This window comes from Rhinolophus sinicus, chromosome X (assembly GCF_036562045.2).
Source record: "Rhinolophus sinicus isolate RSC01 chromosome X, ASM3656204v1, whole genome shotgun sequence".
NCBI lineage: Eukaryota > Metazoa > Chordata > Mammalia > Chiroptera > Rhinolophidae > Rhinolophus > Rhinolophus sinicus.
This window is the reverse complement of record NC_133768.1, coordinates 2,268,803-2,292,224: the sequence shown is the minus strand read 5'-3', so window position 1 is coordinate 2,292,224 and position 23,422 is coordinate 2,268,803. Positions and strand designations below refer to the sequence as shown.

The window sequence follows — 23,422 nt, the reverse complement described above, 5'->3', positions numbered from 1 at the left end:
AATACTGTATTCTAACAAGCACTCAAAATATCATTCAAAAAGTGTGTGGGTAGCCAAATCAAAAATTCTTTCATCACCATCAAAATTAATTTACAGATTAAACAATTACAAAATAAGCAACCGATGAAAAACTAACAATTTTATAACATTACTAGTTATAGATCAAAGTATTTGGAATTATAAATTCTTTTAAGGGAATCTATGGTGCAATGAAAGCAAAGGGAGATCTCAGAACTGACTGAAACTTTCAGTGTGTTCCTCACCACCACCAACCCACACTGAACAGGCAGCATGATGGACGATGAACAAAATTTTGGCCCAAATAATTAGCTGATCAACAACATACAAAGAGAAAAATCCTAGGGCACCAGGCTAACAATAAAAACAAAAAAAGGAGCCACAAGTTTCAGATTCCTTAAGAAGCAAGTTACTAAGGTGAAAAAAAAAATTAAGTTCAGAAAAAAGAAAACAGAACGGCTACAGTACAGTTTTAAATGGATCAGTAGTCTATAAAAAAACTGTGAAACATAAACAGACCTCCCACCCCTCCCCCGCCAAAACTGTATTCAAACAAGTCAAGGAAGAACACATTCCATATTGATGAAAATTTTCATCAAATTTACAAATTCAAGTTAAGGAAACCCTAAATAAACACAAAAAGAACTATACCTGACAAACGATTAGAAAACTGCTAAATGCTACAATGAAAAATTCCAAAAGCAACAAAGAAAATGACTCCTCACATTAACAGGAAAAGTTGTATGATAAACTAGGGAATTCTCATAAAAACTGCAATCCAGGTATCAGTGGAATGACGTTTAAAGTACTCACAAGCAAAACAAAAGTGAAATAAAGACATTTCTAAAAAAGCACCAGCTAGCATAGGGGTGTAACAAATAACAAAATACTAACTTGCATAGGGGTACAACATAAACAAAAGACTGATACATCATTTAACTGAAAGAAAATGACATCGGATAGTAACTGAGGTCCAGAAGAAAGAAAACAGCAGTGGAAATGTTTAAATGTCAATAAGTGTAAAAGATTTTGTAGATATACATATTTTATTTCCTTTCTTTCAAATATATGAATGTTTAAAGCAATTGGGTTTAGACGTATATACATATACATATGTAAAGTAATACATATAACAGTAATGCCACAAAGATTACAAAGAGAAAATGGATGAAAGTTACTATTCTATAGTTAAACAAGAATTCAAAGTTACACTAACATGTACCTGCTAAACACAAAGAAAGGCAGTAAATATGGAAGAAGAGAAAACAGATATTATAGTTAGAAAATGGAGAGAAATTAGACTATTTTACAAATTACATTCCATACAAATGGACTTAATATTTCTCCCAGGCAAGCAAAGCTTGTCAAACTCCTTAAAAATCCCAAGGTCCAACTGTACGCTATGTGCAAGAGACAATTATCTTCAAAGACATACAAATGTTCAAAGTTAAGGAAATGACAATGATATACCAGTCAAACTGCACTATAGAGTTGGAATGGTGACATTAAGCCCATTAATATCAAAGAACACATTATAGGAAAAAATTTAACATGAGAGAAGAAGGGTATTTCTCAATGGAAAAAGTTATACGTTTTCTTAAAACCTACAATACAAATAAATACGCACCACATAAAAGCTCCCAGGTATATGAAGTAAACATGATAGTTGTAAAAGAGAAATATACAATTCAACAATAATAGTTGGAGATTTCAGCAGTCAACTGTCAATCACGATAGAAAAATGAGTCAAAAAATAAGCAAGGATATACAAAAAAATTTGAAACCTGTCATAGTCAACATCAACAGAATACATATTCTTCCCAGTTCACAAGAAATAGCGTCCATAATAGACCAGACTAAAAAGCAAAAATAAGTCTCAATGAAATTATAAAAATTTAAATCAAACAAAAACAAAATTCCCTGAACAAAATGGAATTACATAAGATAAAAAACAATAAAAGTTTAAAAGTACCCACATTTTGGAAAAATAACAGAATCTCATGGGTCAAATTAAGAAATCAACAATAGAAATTAGGAAATTGGAAGATAATCAAAACATAACATCAAAATTTATGTTTAAAACAGTACTTAAGTTACTTACAACTTGAAACACACTTTCAAAGAAAGGTCTAACTAAGATCAGCCAAGTAAGCTGCCACATTACGTAGCTAGAAAGAAAATACCAAACTAAATATAAGCACAAGGAAAAAAATAATACAGATCAGAAGAAAAATCAATGAAATAGAAAACCAATGGAAGAGTAAGGTCTCAAGTTATGCAGTTAATTATATTTCTATATTCTGACAAGAAGAAACATTCTGAATATAAATTAAGAACATTAATTCTATTCAAAACCACATAAAACATGTCTGAGAGAAATTAAAAGACAAGTAAATGCAGAAAGAAATAATACATTCATGGTTTAGAAAAATCAATGTTATAAATATGGCAATTTGCACCCAAACTGATTTGTACATACTATACAATCCGTATTAAATGCCAGTAGGCATTTTTGGTACAAATTGACATGCTGAGACTAAAAATTATATGAAGATACAAAGAACATACTGTTATCAAATCAACTTTGAAAATAATTAAAACGGTTGAGCTATATAATTTTACTCAAAACATACACTGATCAAAACTATGTAGAACTTTGAAGAAAAACTTTATTGATCAGTAGAACAAAATAGTCTAAAAATCATTTAAAAACATGATAAATTAACTTTGACAATGCTGGGAGGGTAAAAAGGATAAAAGTTTTCCGTAAATAGTGCAGAAATAACTGGATAATCATAGGCAAAATAGATATCCTTTAAAAGTGTACAAAGTTTTAATTCAAAATTACTCAGAACTAAAAGTGTGAAAACAACTGTAAAAATTCTGTAAGAAAATATAGATTTCTTATGTAATACCAAAACCATATTAAATAAAAAAAATTTTTTAATAAAACATCTTCAGCAAAATTAAGTATTTCCATTTCAAAAGACATTGCTAAAAAAGTAAAATTCAATTAAAAGACTGGGAGAAAATACTGGCAAAATCTGTATCTCAAATCCAACTTGTACCCAGAATATAGAAAAAACTTCACATCATCATGAGAAGTCTATACAAAAAAATAGCAAATAATGAAATACAAACTACTAGTTACTAAAAAAACACAAAGTAAGACTAACATGAACCATTAAACACCCATTAACATGACTAGAATCAAAGACTTATCAATATCAACTGCTGGCAACTACACAGAGTGAGTGTAACCTAAACATAGCCGGCAGGAATGTGAAATGATCCAGTCACTTTGGATTAAGAGTTTGGAAGGTTCGCAAAAAGTTTAACATTTGTAACATGACTCTTTCAACTGCACTCAGTGATAAAAACTCCAAGGTACAGAAATAAAAACATAATCCACCGAAAGGACTTTATACAAATGTGCACAGTAGTACTACTGATAATATTTACAAAAATCAAAACAAAAAAGCCACAAGTATTTCTAAATTAATAAATGGACTAAAATTAAGGGGATACATCCATACAATACAATAATAAAGGCCAGGGGGAGAAAAGGTATGAATACATTCATTTTAATTCTTTTAAGAGTAAATCTTAATGACCAAAGGCAAATTCGTGGCTCCCTGGGGCAGAGAAAGAAATGCGGTTTCTTTGCCACTGATCACAAAGAAATTTGGGGTTTACAGAAGTACAGTTGACCCTTGAATAATGCAGGGGTTAGTGGTGTTCCCTAGTGAAATTAAAAACCTGCAAAATGGTAACTTAAGTTGGCCCCCTGCATATTTGGATTCCCAACCACCAGCTGACCAGCTGGGTTTGAACTTTGTAGGTCAATTAAACTGAGTGCAAATCAATTGAACTTAGGCTGGTTAATTGAACTGAACGGATGATTGGGAAAAAACCCAAAAATAAGTGGACCTGTGAATTTCAAACCTGTGTTGTTCAAGGGTTAACTTGAACGAAACACAGGTTTGGGGCAACAGACACACAACAAAACACATTTACAAAAACTTTAAAGTACATATTTCGAATGGGTTAATTTAATTGTAGGTAGGTATCTCAATAAACTATAAGATACCTACAACTATGTATCTCAAAAAACTACCCGGGAAAAACAATTGGATCATGCCATTCGCCCATTCAAAAGTCTCATACAGATTTTCGACTAACTCAAAGAAAACTCCTTTATCTTTCAGCGTCAGGCTACCTGTTCTTAATCAGAACTCATAAAGCTATTTATTTATTCCTAGTTCACACTACTCAGCTGTCCTACCCAACTTGAAAATGAAAATAAAACTTACTAAAATTTCTGAGATGCACTCAAAGCAATGCTTGGTGGGAAATTCAGAGCAATCAATATATTCAACAGGAAAAAAAAATGGATGAAATCAATCAGCAAGATGAATATAACTGGCAAAGCCCGGCTAAATGGGGAAAAAAAAACAAAGGACACAAATTGCTATTTAGAAATAGAAGATGGGACGTCACTACATATCCCATAGTCATTAAAGGTTAATACATGCACACTAAAGTCAACTCTGTGCCCACAAATTTGATAACCTATGCAATAGACCAATACCTTGAAAAACCAAATCTACCAAAAGAAAAACACCAGGAGAAAGAAATAATCTGACTATGCCTATAACTATTAAAAAAACAATCAACAATTAATAAATTCACAAAAGAAGGTACCATCACACCCAGAAGAGTTTTCTCCATGTATTCTATCAAACACTTTTGAGTTCCACCCAAATATTTAAGCAAGAAATTGTGCCAATGCTCTACAATCTGTTCCAGAAAACAGAAGCAGAGGGAACATTTCATAACTATACTATGAGGCCGAGATAATGATTACCTAATATAAAAACCAAACTTACAACACATTATAAGGGCAAAAAACTACTGATCAAGCTATCTCATTAACATAGATGCCAAATTCCTCAACAACATAATCAGCAAAGCCAATCCAACTATGTATAAAAGAATTACACATCATGACCAAGTGGGATGCATCCTACGTATGCAAGCCTGATTTAACTCTTAACAGCCCATCAACAGATTAAAAAAGAAATATCACATGATCATAAAAACAGATGTAGGAAAAAAACGTGATAAAATAAAAAAATACCCATGCATAATAAGATTACTCTTAGTGAAGTAGAAATACAGAGGAACTTCCTCCACTTTATAAAAATATCTACAAAAAAACTTACACCTAACATCATATTTAAGGGTGAGAAACTCAAGGCATTCCCTAAGAAGTGCAGGGACAAATCTAGGATATTTCCTTTCGCCACTCTTTTCAGCATCTTATTCAAAGTCAAGCTAAGTAAATAAAACAATATGTCTGACAAGGTCTGACAATTAAGTTCGTGAACATGTTGCAATGATGTTGCTAACCTTTTTTGATATCAGAGGGATTATTCAAGAAGAATTTGTACCAACTGGACAAACAGTTAACTAAGTTTACTATTTGGAAGTGCTGAAAAGGCTGCGTGGAAAGGTTAGACGACCTGAACATTTTGCCAGCAATTCATGGCTCTTGCATCACGACAACGCACCAGCTCACACGTCACTGTCTGTGAGGGAGTTTTTAGCCAGTAAACAAATAACTGTATTGGAACACCCTCCCTACTCAACTGATCTGGCCCCCAGTGACTTATTTCTTTACCGAAGAGAAAGGAAATATTGAAAGGAAGACATTTTGATGACATTCAAATTTTGATTCAACATTTTGATGACATCAAGGTTAACACGAGGACAGCTCTGATGGCCATTCCGGAAAGAGATCGAAAACTGCTTTCAAGGGTGGACTAGGCGCTTCCCAAAGGGAAGTACTTGGAAGGTGACGGTAGTGATATTCAGCAGTGAGGTATGTAGCATGTTTTCTTGGATAAGGTCATGAACTTCACTGTCAATACTACATGCGTGTGTGTACAGCACCAAAAAATGTATACACATTTTAAGAAATGAAAAAACTGTATTAAAATTGTAATAATATATACCGATAACAAAAGATGAATATAAGCCATGTGTGTACATTTTTTTTTGCCACCCTCTGTATGTCTCTCTTGCTCTCTCTCTCCCTCTCCCCCCGGTCTGACAATTAAGTTCGCGAACTATCCTAGAAAAACTGCTACATGCCTTATTGCTGAATATGAATCATTACGGTCACATTTGAAGTACTACCCTTGAGAAGCTATGCACTAATGCCAGAGCCTAGTCCATCCCTCAAAGTAATTTTGGAACTCTTTTTCTGGAATGGCATCAGAACTGTCGTCGTTATTACCTTTGACGTCCTGCATGTCATCAAAATGTCTTCCTTTCAATATTTCCTTTATCTTTGGGTAAAGAAAGAAGTCATTGGGGGCCAGACCAGGTGGTGGGGCAGGTGTTCCAATGCAGTTATTTGTTTACTGGCTACAAATTCCCTCACAGACAGCGCCGTGTGAGCTGGTGCATTGTTGTGATGCAAGAGCCACAAATTGCTGGTGAAAAATCCAAGTCGTTTTCATCTAACGTTTTCCCGTAGTCTTTTCAACATTCTAAATAGTAAACTTGTTTAACTGTTTGTCCAGTTGGTACAAATTCATAATGAGTAATCCCTCTGATATAAAAAAAGGTTAGCAAAATCATTTTGACCCTTGATTTGGACTGATGGAACTTTTTCGGTCGTGGAGAAAGTGGCTGACTTCCATTGTGCACTTTGACACTTTGTTTCAGGGTTGTATTGGTACACCCATGTTTCATCACCAGTGATAACCCAGCCCAAAACATCGTCTTCCTCTCTAAAGGTTGGCAAGATTGGCAAATTCTGACTCTCCTTTGCTTTTGTTCATCGGTGAGCTTCTTCGGGACCATTTTTGCACACATCGTTCTCATGCCAAGACTTGCAGTTAGGATATTCCTATTTATCGATGTTTACTTGGTCTGCTATGCTTCTCACAGTCAGCCGATGATTCTGACGCACAATTCAATGAATTTCTGCAATGTTTCCATCAATTCTGCTCATTACTAGCCACCCTGACCTCTCTTCATCAGTGGCATGTTCTCTCCACTCAGGAAAATGGTTAATCCATCTGTACACTGCCGTTTTCTTCATGCATTATCCCCATAAACTTGGACACTATACAATTGTAAATGTCCCTGATTTCACTTCCACTCTTGCCAATTTTAACAAAGAAATGTAATGTTTGTTCGCTGTTCTAATTCAAGGTCAGATGTTCTTGTGAAGGCACACAAAAATATACAACAATAATGAACGCCACTCAGCGAGACACCACCACACGTCGACATGAACACAGCTGTGAGACACTGATATACCAAGCTTATGAAATCTTGCCAAGCTGTTTGTACAGGGCTGCAATGTAAGCCCACCGGGGCAAGTTCGCGATCTTAACTATCAGACCTCATTCACACACACACACACACACACACACACACACACACACACACACACAGGTTAAAAAGGAAGAAGAATACTCTCTTCGGTCGAGGTGACATAATTGCCCATGTAAAAAATAAAAACCAACAAAAATCTCCTAGACTTAATAAGCAATATAGAAAGGTTGCACGACACACAGACAATATATAAAAGACAACCATTTTCCTATACAAGCAATGAGATTTTAAATTAAAATCACAATACCATTTATAATAGCACACTCCCCAAAATGAAATATTTAGAGATAAACCTATTACAACCTGTTCATGATCTATACTAAGAAAACTACAAAACTCTGACGAAAGAAATCAAAGAACTAAATAACTGGAGATATATTCCATGCTCATTGGTAAGAAGACCAATGTATAGTAAGATGTCAGCTCTTACAAACTTGATATACAGAGTCAATGCCTTCAAATAAAAATCCCAGCATTCTTACTGATGTTGACAGAGTGACTGTCAAGTTTATACAGATAGACAATAGACCCAAAATGGCCAAGACAATTTTGAAGGAGAAGTATAACGTTGGAGGGTGACACGAGAAAGAGAATAAAGTTGTATTAACCAAGGCAACAACGTATTAGCAAAATAAATGGACAAATTGATCAATGGAACAAAATACATAGCACAGAAATAGGCCCATCTGATCTTTGATAATAGAGCAAGGGTAATACAATGGAGCAGAGTTTGTCTTGCCAACAAATGGTCTTGGAACAACTGGGAATACACATTCAAAAAATGAAACCTGGCAAAAAATTAACTTAAAGTGAATCATAGACCTAAATGTACAATGCAAAAGTAGGAAACTCCTAGAAATTAACACACGGGAAAAGCTAGAGATCTTGGGCTTGGTGATGACTTTCTAGATACAACTTCTAAGGAATGATCATAAAAGATACGATCTTTTTTGGCAAACTGGGAGACAATACTTACAAAAGATATAGAGGGTGCCAAAAATATGTATACACAATTTTAAGAAAGGAAAACCATATTAAAGTTGTAATAATATATACCAATAACAAAAGATGACTACAAGTCCCGTTTGCCTTCTGCAACTACAAGAGGTGCTCAAAGTGGTTCCCATCAGCATCCAGGTACTTCTGATGACGGCAAACTACTGCTTGAGCAATGTTGACCAAAGTGTCCACTTGTATACATTTTTTTTGGCACCCCAGTATATATGATTACAGACTGTTACCCAAAATATAGTAAAACAACTCGTAAAACCCAACAATAAGAAAACAACCAACCAGATTAAAAAATGGGACAAAGATCTTTTCAACACGCGACCAAGGAATACACACAAATGGCAAACAAGCATATGAAAAAATGCTCCCAAAAATCACTATACAATTGTAAATTAAAACAATGAAATACCACTACATCCCTCTTAGAATTACTAATATCCAAAGTACTGAGGGCATTAACTATCCCCCTAAAGTTTGTATTTTGAAATTTAATCCTCAATGTGACGGTATGTGGAGGTGGGGCCTTTGGGAAGTGATTATGTCTGGAAGACAGAACCCACAAGAAAGGCATTATTGCCTTTATTAAAAAGACCCCAGAAAGCTCCCTTGTTCCTTCTGCCATATCAAGACAACATGAGTAGTCAGCCAAGTATGAAACAAGAGGACCCTCAACAGATAACAAATTTGCCTTGACCTTGGACTTCTCAGCCTTTACACTGTGAGAAATAAATTTCTCTTGTTTATAAACCACCCAGCCTTTACAGTACTTTGTTTATATCTGCTTGAAATGGTGGGATAACCTAGAACAAAAAGAAGCCTCAGTCACTGTGGGTAGGAATGCAAAGTGGTTATCTTCATACAAAACTGAACCTACTCTTACCATATAAGCCAGCAACCATGCTCCTAAATTTTTATCCAATTAAGTTGAAGTTATGTCTGTACAAACTTGTGATGTTCATAGTAGTTTTGTTCATAACTGCAAAAATGTGGAAAATACACCTGAAACTGAAGCTGAATAATAATGAATGTCCACTATAATTATATATTTATAGTCACAGCATGTGGAGTACAGCACAGGGAACAGATTTAACAGAACTGTAACAGCTATATACGATGTCAGAGGGGTAGTAGATTGGGGGAGGGAGGTTATCACTTTGTGAGGGGTGTAGATGTCTAACTATTACATTGTTTTGTACACCTGAAACTAATAATTTTTCTTTTTTTAAATGTGGAAATAGCATTTGTCTGTTCACTTAGTAAAGAAGTCCTTTACTAAGTGAACAGACAAACTCTGGTAAATCCACACATGGAATATCATTCAGTGATTAAAAATAAAAACCTGTATGTCAAGGAAAGACGTGGAGGAAACTAAATGCCCATTAGCAAGTGAAAGAAGCCATTCTAAGAAAGATACATACTGTATGATTTCAACTATAACAATATGGAATAGGCAACAATATAGACAATAAAAAGATTTATGATTGCCACAGGTTCAGGGTTACCAAGGGGGAATAAATAGGAGGGTATGGTATGTTTAGGACAGTGAATTTTACTTTGTCTGATACTGTAAAGATCGATCCATCTCATTACATGCTTTTAAAACCAATACAATGTACAACACAAAGAAGTGAATTACTATGTAAGTTATAGGATTTAGTTAATAATATAGTAACTGATGTACCACACTACTACAAGATGCTCAGGGGAAACCATGGGTGACTGAAGTTCTGAGAACATTCTTTGCCTGCTCAATTTTCTATAAAGCTCAAGTGATCTAAAATGTACTCTATTAATTAACAAAATTTTAAAAAGAGGCTGTTCCAGAATTTCCCATCTCTACATCAAAAATCCTTTGGCTCCAATTTGCCCTCAGGATAAACAAGCCCTTCCTTTAAGCCTCGCATTTTGCCCTCTCCCCATTAACTAAGCTACAACATTTGACCTGTCCCTTCCCTTTCCAAATTCTCTTAATTTTCTGAGATTTTAATGTCCTGCTTTTCGTAACCAACTTCCTCCTCCATCGTGCAGGTCAACCTTTATTGTAATTTATGCTAAGTGAAATTTCACTAGTCTTTTAATGTCATTAAAATAAATGCTCAACACTTGGAATAGCATTGAACTTACGCAGGGAATATTTGCAGATACTACTTAATTGCAAATATTAAAATATAATCATGGTACCTTAATTAATCAGCAATGGAATTTTGGCGGAATTTTAAGGATGTCATTTTCCCTTTTTTTCTTTGCCTTTATTTCCTTACTATTTAACATAGCTTATATGTACATTAATTTATATTGGATAATTAAGTACACTCATGTGCACAGATTTGATTTACAATGTAGTACTAATATAAAACTTACAATTGTTATATTATGAATTATTTAAAATCAGTCTTAAAAATAAAAATAATCCTTAAATATTTCTTCTTGTCAAAATGTACACAAGTCAAAGATAAATTAAAACGTAAGAGCAAAAAAAGCAGCTAAGCTTTCTTTTACCTGAGCAGAGTCAGATAGCTGTTTTCTCCATGGCTCTTCTGCGCTGGTCAGGTTTGTGCAGTTATGAGGTAGAGTGAGTGTGTTTTGCTGCAGGTAAGGCACATTTCCATTACTTCCACTTCCTGTTACATAATTATTGCCTACCAAAATAGTGCCTGCACTCGCTAGTGTTTTTGGTGTGCCATAAGGAACATAGCCTGCAGAAAAAGGTCCACTGGACAAAGGCTTTTCAAAACAAGCAGAGCGAACTTCAGGCTGAGAGACACTAGATACTCTGGGCAGAGCAGAATATGGTTGCTGGCTAGAGACAGAGTTTGTAGGCAGTGATGACTCAGCTATTGCCCCTTTAGGAATTCCAGTAGTTTGTCCTGTTTGTCTCATCTTAAAAAACAGAAAAGAAAACCTGCTTGTGTGACTCTGGAAATGTGTCATCAGTACATCCCGAATTTGTTATAACATTTAATCTCCTGGATAAAAATCAGATGTTTTAAAAAAGTCATACTATGTTCATATAGGTAAAGCAGAAAACTTTTTCCTTATATAGTTAAAGAAATCGCCTTCATAAGTGGCATAATGGCATAGAAAGCAGATGAAAAATTATGATGAATAAATAACTCATAGGCTTTATTTTCCATTGTTAAGTAGGGGATTTGATATTTCCATTCTATTACATTTATGCCAATCCTTGATATCAAACAATCCTTAAAACCACTCAACCTCAGTATGGATACTTTGTTAATTGTAAAATAACAAAGATAAGCCTGTGTCACACACCTGAAATATTATACAAATAAAGAGATATTATACAAATATTTAAAGCCATAAATGTATGGCTTTAAAGCCATAAATCTGTCCACTAGTATTTAAACCCAGTTATGTAAATTCCATTGATAACATGCAGAAAGTTGAAGTGAGCATTACATACTATAAAATAATATTATAGTCAAGTAAAATATTTGAAACATGATAATAAATATTAAAATAAAAATGATATACATACTTGTTGCATAAAGACAAACTGACTTTCCAACTGTTCCAGCATCAGTTTCTGTGCTGGATTTAAGTTATCTTTATTTGCATGCAGCTGTTCCAAGTGCTAGAAAGACGAAAAAATATATAAAGTTAAATCCAAGAAATAAGACATTAAACTGTCACTGAAAAGACTACAGACTCAGAACTTTTGCATAGTCAATGTGCTTCCTAGCCCAAAGTTATCAATTTTAAGATAAGGTTCTTTCAGAAAGCTAAGAGAGAAAAAGGTAAACACCAGAAATTCATCTGGTTTTGAGCTAACTATATCATGTGGAAAGGAAATTACAATCTTCATAGAGAAAGCTGTTTACAATATGGTATAACAGAACTCATGAAAAGCAGCACTGTTTGTAAAAGAAACATTGGAAATGACTTGAAAGTCTAAAAATAAGAAATCTGTTTAAATAATCAGTGGCTGCCATGGAGTCTTAAAATGTAAGGTTATGCAGCCACTATACAGTCATGAAAGATACACATAGCATCCTACCTATTTTCTTGTGCATGTACAATGTATTTCTATTTAAAAACAACGCACAAAAGAAGCTATTAAGATTGATTATTTGTTGGAAAGAAAAATTAAATGGCTAGAGGCAGTAACCTGTGTACCCCATCTTCTATTAATTCTTACATTTCAAACACATGAATGTATTACTTCTTTAAAAAAGTGAAAAACAAAACTGAATTATGATGTCTGTTACTCTGGAAAATGTGGACTCAATATACTTCCATACATAATACATTACTGCATTTTAAAACAGCTTAAAGCTTATTACTTCTACTTTAAAATAGGGAGAAATATCAAAAGAATATTTCATACCTATAATCTCTGTGGTGTCAAACACCATGAATTAACCTGTTGCTGTACGGAAGTGTGTGAAACAGTTTAGTCACTATTCCAGTTGTCAGAAATATTCTAAGGAAAATTTAATTTGGAAAATTAAAAACATTTGGTTTAATTCACATCCTAACAGTTACGAGTAGTGAGACCACTACATGACTAGGAGTATTTACATATACACATGACTTATCTTTTTAAGTCACTTAGAAAATAATTTAAAATCCATTATCAATTTGGAAAACTATGAATTTGAAACATACATTCATTCCTTACTCCACCTTAAAAAGGCTCTTATCTAAATTCGTGGCTCCAAGAGCTAACATGCTGTCTATTATAAACAGCATTCAATTTCTTTCAATGTCAGTAGAAAGTGGGTGGTAAAAAGTGTGTTAATTTCATAAAAGCCTAGCGTGAATAAAATGACTTGATGAAAATAAAGTTATCCCTACCTTCTTCTGTATTTAAATGATGCTAAAATTTCAGAATAGCAAATACTGCTTGTATATAGCACAATAATTGAAGAACTTTTCAGTCTCTGTATACAAATTTAAAATGCAAGACCTAAGAGCTTCATTTCCATTGGAATTTTCCATTTTTCTAAAGTGTACATATACCTTTGTTGGACTAGATGTTCTTTTCCTCTTGGCAGGACTGGATAGGCCATCTACTTGGCCAGAAGTAATCATGTGTACTGGCAAGGATTGCTGTGCAATTGATGTTTGACTGAGGCCTAACACAGGTTCAGTAGTTGGATGACGAGCTTTATAGGCCTAAGGATTACAGAAGACAAAAATATGGGTCGAGATATTCTTAATTCATTCCTTCAAATTATAAAACTTTATATGCTGTATATTTTTCAAAGCTGTGTGATCACACATTACAATTATTAAAAATAAAATCAAATGAATCATCAAGGGATAAATGTGTACCTTCTTTTGGAAAACTTGTTTTTTTAAGTTAAACAAACTACTACGACAGTTCCTTAAGAAATTCCTTTCAAAATCATGAGACTATGTAAAGATTTTAAACTGGTACCCACATTTCTTCCCATATCAGAGGAAGTCTTATTCTGATGTAAAATCCCTTTGTAATTAAATTTGAAAGATTTATATATGTTTAAAAAGTCAATCCTGCACTTAGTAATATAAACTTGATGACTACAGATTCCAAAGAACCCTTAAAGCTGGGCATCTACAGAATATAACCCAACTTCTCACCTGCTGTGCTGTGTTCATGGCACCCTGCCTGGAGGTAAGCTCTGCGGGTATTGGTAGGCTCCATGCCTCCTCAATACTAGGAAGTAATTTATTTTTATTCTGTAGACTACCTTGTGGAAGGTTACACAACTGAGCCTAGGAAAAATTATGTAAAAAGCAAATTTAACACAGGCCTACTTGAGTAAGAGCAAGTCCACTAAATCTTCCTGAATGTTACAGGTACTTATTTTTTAAAGAAAAAAAATTTTAAATGTGGGGTTTCAGATATATGCTAAGTATAAAGAGGGCAACTAGAATACACTTGTGCGAATCAGAACAGAGCTAAGGTGTTTTTCAGAATTCTTACAGATAGCGTCTCAGGAAATTTCAAGCAAGAGTGAAAATCAATGTGTTCTTTTCTCTAAATGCTATAACTTAAAAACGTAGATAGCATACAGAAAAATCATGCAAATTAATGTGCATTAAAAAGCATACGTGCAAAAGAATATTTTAAATACTGCATATCTCAATTAAAATGAAAAGTAAAATAATATAACAAAATATTAAAAATTATGGGAACAAATTATTGACATCAAAACAAACAAACAAAAACTTTCTAGCCACCCTCCTCATGCCGGTTATCATATAGAAATTGTGTCTTGTAAAATATGCTACTTAACATTTTCACCTGTAAAAACTTGATTCTCCCTGTAAGTGTAGAGGTGTTACTACAATTTTTGCTTCTAGTTGCATTTAAATAGCATTTAATGGCATCCTGAGGTTGACTGCAGGATTCATAGAGAGTGCCTAGGTCGACCCAGGCTGCTGCATGCCCGTGGTCCAATTGTACAGCACAAATATAGGCTTGTAAAGCATCCATAGGCTGATTTTGCTGCTGATACAGCACACTGGAAAGAGAAATAAAAAATAGTGTCTAAAATGACTCGGTATAATATTAATATACACTATATGTGCTTCAATGAACTTGTATATCAATTAAAATACTATTAATCTTATATACACAAGCCTTACCCTATTGAACACCATGTGTCTGCACTTGCTTCAGATTTATCAATAGATTGCCTGTAAGATATGAAAGCATCCTGAACTTTCCCAATACTTGAATAGCACCTGCAGTGGGGACAGGAAGGAAATATATACATAAACAGATATAGACAAGTAGCTATATACATATATATCTATATACATATATCTATATACATAGATACACAGAGAGAGTTTTCCATTAATACTTAAATTAACTATATTTATTTGCCAAAATGTATGATGTAATGGAAAGGAAAAACACTAACATGCTAACATACAGAGATATCTATGCATACTGCATACACACACACACTCCATGTTATAATGTGTTGTTAAATGAACTTTCTTTCGTAAGTGCTAACATATCATATTGATAAAGTTTACTGAAACCATTATAGCACAATTTGTCCAATGCAGTAATATTCACGGTTAAACACACAGAGCTCTATTTATGTGTAGTTTGTACTCCAGATTCCTACATGACAAGAATATAGAGCTACAAAACAAAGAGAAAACTATTATATAATATTAATAATTTCTTTCAGCAGTATATCTGGATTTTCATTTCTGAACTCATAACACTCAGAACAAACATTCCTTAATTCATGAAAAATACAAATCTGAGACAATTAACAGCAAGTGACTATTAAAATTGTATACAGCATATTTTAAATTTCTATTTAATACGTATTTGTAAACAATTTACAACATTTTAATCTTATTTTTTTTAAAAGTGTTCAAAAGCGTATTAAATGAAGGCCAGTATATGTTGACTTTAACATGAACAACTAACTAAACAAACAAAAATACAAAAATTATACACATATAATGAATAAGAGGATGGTTGTTCTATTATGTTAGCTAATGGGAAAAGTCTCCTGTCTTAAGTAGTTGTCTTTATTTTTAACATTTGTTTTCTTAAGATGTAGGAATTGTTACATCCATGAAATTATTTGTCTAATTTTACTTCATATGGCACTAGATGGCATAAAATAGCAAAAAAAAAAAAAAAAATATTATCTTTAATTGTACAGCCACTCTAAGTTGGGAACTACAATTACTGATTGAAATTTTGGTAATTCGTATAACCCAAATGGCTGAGAACCATAGAGTAAAGCAGAAAAGATGATAGAAGGCATTTTATAGGCTTTGAAGAGTACAAGCAAAAATTATTATCTACATATGGAAAATATTAAATCCAGTTGTGACCTACTTGTGCTTTCTTTCCAAAAAGGCAGAGGCAGGACAAAAGCTCTTTATAGAAACATTAATCTTCTAACAATGTGTGAAATGAAAAATTAGAGACTGAAATGAAAATAAATATCAAACAACAAGGCTGCCATATACACTTCAACTAGGAGATTATAGTGGAAGTGACGAAAATGGTATGGAAAAAAAAACAACCCAAAATGATGGATAAAGACTTGAAGATTTTCTTAAGATATTTAATGAGATATTATAATTTTGAAACCTGTTCAGTATAAAAAAGTAAATTTTTGTCAAAAGAAACATAAAGTAGCTAGAGTAAGAGAGACTATGAGCAGACGTTTTAAAATGATGCTGATTTAGATGTATGGTGAGGACTACTGTAATATTCAGTATAAGTAAAAGGACACGAAACTGAATTTGACATCTTAAGAGTCAGAAATTTGAATTTGGAATTCAGCCACTTTGAGAGACCAGTTTAAGAGCACACAAGATGCACACAGGAGAGGGGTAGAAGTAAGAGAAAATAATGGCTAATTTGTGGGTTGGGAGAAATGCCAGTAAAAGACATAGAGACAGACATTTCAGAAAGTGGGTACAATCTATGTGTCAGAGGGAGAATTAAATAGAGTTAGCATTAATACAAACAGGGACAGACAATAGAGACAATGTGAATAGTGACAAAAACAATTTTTAACAAACTCAAATATCAGATTATCAGACAAATCTGCCTAAATTCTAGAGAAATAAGAAGTACTTCCTGAAGCCAGTATTTTCATATTCAAATTTTAAAAAGTCAAAATAGAAAGTCAGTATATCCAAGCACTAATGTCTGAGTCCAATCACCTGATGCTTTTCTTCTAACACAACTTACAAGGTTCCTCTGAGGTAGGCTCGTGTAATAGAAGCAGCACTCGGTAAACTTGGGTTATAGCTCTTTCTGGGACACTAATTACCTATATGACCTTGAGGAAACCACTTTTTCTCATCTCTGAACTCACTCCCACCCCCATCTGTAGAATGAGAAAGGTGAACAAAGTTGCTGCCTGATCACTCCCAACTCAAATAGTATTGTGACTGTGGGAGACTGTGGGAGACTGCTGGAGTCATTACTAGATTAGTTTAACTATTACCACATCCCCATCTCACTTAATATCTACAACCCAATCAACAAGCAACATCAATATGCAACACAACCTTGAATGGAGAAGTAACAAATAAAAGTCTCCAAAACACTAGGGACATAAAATGACAATGAATGTGATCCTCATTCAGAGCTTTAATAAGTTTTAAAATATAATTTTTGACAAACTTGATTTTCTCTAACAATAAAGCCAATTAGAAGCAATATATAAGGCAGCAGATGCCAATATGAGAACTAAAATCGTAGAAACAAAATTTGACACTAAAGATAATTACTGTCTAAAATGGTAAGCCTGAACTTAAAAAAAAAAAAAAAAGTATCTTGTTTTAGAAGTCAAGAAAAGTGTTCAAATACATTCAGAAATTTTACCTAAAAAAGTTAAAAGTAAAGCACAACTCAGTTTTAAATTCAGATAACTTAATAAAGCCCTCTATGGAATAAAGCCCTGCTATTCTCACAGAAATTAAAAAGTATATCATTCGTACACTGGTAATTTTAAACACATTTGATTATATCTTGATTATAGCTGTGATTAAACAATAACAAGACAAACCCCTTATAATAAAGACACACATACAATGTATATGATGCTACAAATTTTTAATCTTGAACCAAAGGAAAAAAATACCGATTCATATTTTTTAATCCATAGTAATGGGAGTGCTAACATATAAAACTTAGAGATCAAGGTTGATACCTCCTCCTCTTGTCTAGTAATAAGCCTCTTTTATAGTCACTATATTAAGATATACATTGTACAAAGCTAACAGTAGTGTTTGCTCTAAACCCAAATGCTACTTTTAGTTCACTTAACTCTGTTTATTATACAACTTGTTTGCTCAAGGCACATTGCTAGGCAATAGAGACAGAAAAGATTGAGCTGCTTCCTGAGGACATTTAGTGGAGAAGAAAGTCTAAGTTTGGACCCTCATGTTCTATATTAAAGAAACTCAAACTACTCTTTTTATAAGCCTTCCTGAAGACTACAAGAAAATTCTACCAAACATAGCTCACTTAACAGTTAAATCTTATTGTACATGATTAATAAATAATTAAAATTTAAATGGAATTATACCTTTAAAACATACTTTAAAAAAATTTTAAATGATCCATTGTATGAAAACTAAAATTAACACAAGAACTAAATTTTACTTGGATTTCATAATGACCTTCTACAAAACAAACTATTCCCTGTGAAAAAAGAATGGGGCAAAATTTACAATTAAAACAAATAGTACAATTAAATTAAGTTTACAACCTTGCTGATAGATCGAATCCAAACTTTTCATTTATAGGTGAAACGATAATTGAGAGCTTAAACTATGGGCTGGGGGGGGGGGGGCGGAGGGAGTTGCCAAAAAAATGTATATAAGGGGACACTTTGGTCAACGTTCAAGCAGTAGTTTGACATAATTGGAAGTGTCTGGATGCTGATGGTAACCACTTTGAGCATCTCTTGTAATTGCAGAAGTCAAATGTGACTTGTATTAATCTTTTGTTATCAGTATACGAGGTCAGACAATTAAGTTTGCAAACTCATCCTAGAGAAAGTTCTACATACCTCATTACTAAATATCACTACGGTCACCTTTGAAGTACATACCCTTGGGAAGCTATGCACCAACACCAGTGCCTAGTCCACCCTTCAAAACAATTTTGGAACTCTTTTTCTGGAATGGCCATCAGAACTCTTGTCATATTACCCCTGATGTCCTGAGTATCATCAAAATATCCTCCTTTCAATATTTCCTTTCTCTTCGGGTAAAGAAAGAAGTCACTGGGGGTCAGATCAGGTGAGCAGGGAAGGGGTTCCAATACAGTTATTTGTTCACTGGCTAAAAACTCCCTCACAGACAGTGCTGTGTGAGCTGATGCATTGGTCCCAACGCAAGTGCCATAAATTGCTGGCGAAAAGTTCAGGTCATCTAACTTTTTCATGCAGCCTTTTCAGCATTTCCAAATAGTAAATGTGTTTAACTGTTTGTCCAATTGATACAAATTCAGAATGAATAATCTGTCTGATATCAAAAAAGGTTAGCAACATCACTGCAACAAGTTCACCAACTTAATTGTGAACCAAGTATATTGAGTATTACAATTTTAATAGTTTTCCTTTCTTAAAATGGGTATACATTTTTTTGGCACCCTTTGTATTTAAATGAACTTTTCCAGAGGCTACTAATGGTGATCAAGAGGTACAAGAAAAATTATTAATAACAATAAATACATTAACAAGGATAGAAATCGTAGACGGGACACAATACAAACACTGAATTGAAAAACAATAGTAGTGATTACTAGCTGATAAGATTCTTAAAATTTTCAAGACTCTAAAACTATCAGTAATTCAAGTCACATGAAGACGATGTAAAAACAAAAACTCAAAAGCAAAGTAATTTCTCAGTAAAAGCACCACATTTAGAGTGATAGTTTTACCTCTGAAGAATCTTTGCTACATTGTATTTTAAATAAAATGTTACTGACCAGGTAATGTTACATGATCTAACATTCTATATTCTAAGTCAACTCTAGACAGCACAACCCAAGTATGTGATCTTACCTCCCAAGGAAATACCAAGACTGGCCAGAATTAGGATCTGCCTCCAATGACTTCTGGAGATACTGAATCGCGTAAGTTTCTTTGGTGGCTTTGTCTCCCAGGAGATCTCCATTATGATGCATCCAACCTATAATTAAAAATTATAAGCATTTACCCATGATTCAACTCTTCTTCTAGCTTTAAAAATACCATGAGGAACACAAATAAATTAAAATGCTCATTCAGTACATTTATTCATTTATCTTGAATCAAATTTTCCCCAAATTTAAAATAACCAAAGATAGGACAGGAAAGTCTATTTCACACAAAACAAATACAATCAAAGCTACCAAGGACCCTTAAAAAGAGAAATTGAAGTGATTTGGGTTTACTGCATTAACACTTAGTAGATGAGAAATGATAACTTCTCCTTTTATAAATTTAGGGGAGAAAAAATCCAACTCATGAGTCAAATAATGAAAGACAATTCACTTACTATTCCTTTAAAGGTTTAAGTATTTTGAAAACCACCTAGCAAGCCAACATTTATTTCTAAAGAATAAATAAAAGCTTCTATAATAAAAATAAATAAATAATTTCAATTAAAAAATAACAACCTTATAGAAACTCTTACACCTTACTGGCACTGGTTGTGCTCATTAACATGCAAAATATAACAACAAACAAAATGCCACCAAGGCTATATTGAAATCCAAATTAAAAACCTGATTCAAAGATTTAAGAGCAGTACAGAGTGTTTGATTAATAAAAACATTTAGAATTACAGCTGCTGATACAACAAAAAGACTGAATCATGATGAAATATGTTAAACATTTAAGACAAATAAAAACCAGTGTATCACATGTGAGTCAATTCAAGTGTATAAAAAAAATTAAGTTTGCAAAATTATCACTTAAGCAAAACTGTACTTAATTGCTTAATTTATTTGACATTATAAATAAAATAGTGCCACTGTGAAAATATTCATATTATCACAAACTTGATTGAAACTTAGGAACTATTTGCCCAAGACCAGACAGAAACAGTTAAAGGAAAAACAAACACCAAACCAAATATCAAACATAGATACGATAACTAATCAACAAATTGAATTACTGAGGAGTATCCTTACTACTCTCTACAGAAAAATGACAGAGTACTTTTGAATACTAGATTTTCTCTGAAATATAGGAATATAATAAACTGTTGGAGAAAATATAGCATATTCTATAGTTTTATGTAAAACATTTACATTAATTCATATTATGAATAAATGTAGGAAAGAAAGCTCAAGAGCCACGTACTAGCTGTGTGAATAATTTTAATTCAATTAACTTCAGGGAGTGATAAGCACAGGCAAGAACTCAAAACGCCTCCAGAGGTCAAGTACTAGGGTATAATATGGAGAATTTAAAATAACTAGCTCCATTGAAGTACTGAATTTAGATAAAATTTCAGATGGACTGTGCTAGACAATTGGTATAATTCCGGACAAAAGAAGACAAGGAATACATTTACAAAGTAAAGTATTTATTTTACATGCAGTCTCAAAATAGTATGTCACAATCCTAAAGCAGAAAATTCTAAAGAAAAACTGACTTTTAAAGCAGAAGTGTTAAAATTGCTCCCATGCACCCCCAAATTTTTAAAGTAATGCAATATTAAATAAAAGGTAAATTTTTATGTACCTAACTGTTGTAAAACAGTTGCTTTCACTTGTGCAGGTAGGTTTTCTGTCTGTAAAAGTTGTTCATAGGCTTCTTTTGCAGAATGATACTTCCTCTAAAGAGTAGAAAATAGTCATAGAAAAATTAAGTAATAAATCTTCAAACAGAAATACTCTAGATTTTAATAAGGAGCCAATGACATGATCTAATTAATTCTTCAAGTAATAAAGTAGAATAAACACTAATAACATATTTGTGAGCTGGCTAGTGTATAAAGATTTAAATAATAAAAATAGTTTAAATTTCTATTATTTAAAAAGTAACTGAAAGTAGGAAGTGCTAATTTATTAACTGACTATTTCTTTAACCCTTGACAGCCATGTTTCAGAATAATTAATCACTAATACAACTAGCCTTCAAAATAACAATGTGTCAAAAAAATGACATTTTAAAAAATCTGCTGTATCCCAAAAGTTACAAAGAAAATGATTTCAACCTCATATGTTACTTAACTTTCACAAAGCTGTAGAAGTATTCAATCATCCCATGTATAATTAGCCTAGAAAGACTTTGAAGATATGGACAACTAATTAAGCAAATAGAGCAAGTGCTACTATCCTTTACAAATCCTTTACAAAGACAGGATTTTAATTTTAAAATACAGTTGACCCTTGAACAATGTAAGGGTTAGGGATGTTGACCCCTCACACAATCAAAAATCCATGTTGTATTACTTCTGACTCCCCACAAAGTTAACTATTAATAGCCCACTGTTCACTAGAAGCCTTACTGATAATATAAATAGTTGGTTAACACATATTTGGTATGTTATATGTATTATATGTGCATGCTTATACAATAAATCTAGAAACAAGTAAATGTTAAGAAACTCATAAGAAAAATACATTTACATTACTGTATGCATTTACTGGAAGAAAACTTCACATATAAGAGGACCTGCAGAGTTAAAAACCATGTTGTTCAGGCATCAACTACACATTGTTTATGTTCTAGGAAACAGACTTGAAAATACTTATAAGTATTTTTTAAAGACATAACATTTTCCATAGTTGCGGTCTAACAACTTCATATTTAAGGTACAAATTTCTAAAAGAGCCCACTGTCCACAGGTCTCCCTCAAAAAGTACTAAGAAGACTAAAATATATTATTGTTGCTGGGGTATGTTTAACTCCTCCAAAACAACAGGAAAAACTAACACGAGAAAAAAACATATCGTCTTTAAAATATACCTGGAACAACAATGGCTTTAGATACTTTTTAAGTACAGTAACAAAGAAGGAAAATGACATCTATATTAAACAAACAGAGTGATATACTTAATTCTAATAAATGTATCAACTACAACTAAAAAAACTGAGTTTTTACTCTAACCAAATGTGACAAGGAAATTAGAGGAAAAACATGGTTTTGATTTCTTTCTTATATACATATACAGATACACAAGCATGTCACAATTTAAACACGGACACCAACTCCACATCCACAAAGATGCCAATATACACTAAAATATAAACACTTCCCCAAGCATACACACATACACAGCCAACCAATTCAGTAATTGCAAGATACAAAATTAACAATAAAAAATCAGTTGTGTATTTTCTATACACTAGCACAGAATTCTAAAAGAAAAATAATTGCATTTATAACCGCATTAAAAAGAAAAAAATACAATAAATTTACCAAGGATGTTTAAAACTTGTACAAAACACAAGTTCTAAACCATTCACCTGTCTGTCAATGGTTGTTTCCATATCCTGGTTACTATGAAAAGAACTGCAGCTAACAT

At 33.0% G+C, this 23,422-nt stretch overlaps 1 protein-coding gene across 5 annotated transcripts in view; it reads right to left on the bottom strand.

Moving 5' to 3' along the window:
* LOC141569638 (lysine-specific demethylase 6A-like) overlaps positions 1-23,422 on the bottom strand; it is a 162,337-nt gene that overhangs the window by 2,963 nt on the left and 135,952 nt on the right. The window contains exons 10-17 of one of the 5 annotated variants that reach the window (XM_074323718.1): positions 21,633-21,726; positions 19,965-20,091; positions 15,040-15,138; positions 14,696-14,915; positions 14,029-14,163; positions 13,426-13,581; positions 11,942-12,037; positions 10,942-11,322 (exon numbers count right to left, since the gene is read on the bottom strand). In XM_074323718.1, the coding sequence (XP_074179819.1) occupies positions 10,942-11,322; positions 11,942-12,037; positions 13,426-13,581; positions 14,029-14,163; positions 14,696-14,915; positions 15,040-15,138; positions 19,965-20,091; positions 21,633-21,726 (1,308 nt within the window). The remainder of the gene's footprint in view (positions 1-10,941; positions 11,323-11,941; positions 12,038-13,425; positions 13,582-14,028; positions 14,164-14,695; positions 14,916-15,039; positions 15,139-19,964; positions 20,092-21,632; positions 21,727-23,422) is intronic. The other 4 variants (XM_074323720.1, XM_074323721.1, XM_074323719.1 and 1 more) reach the window with 4 other exon arrangements.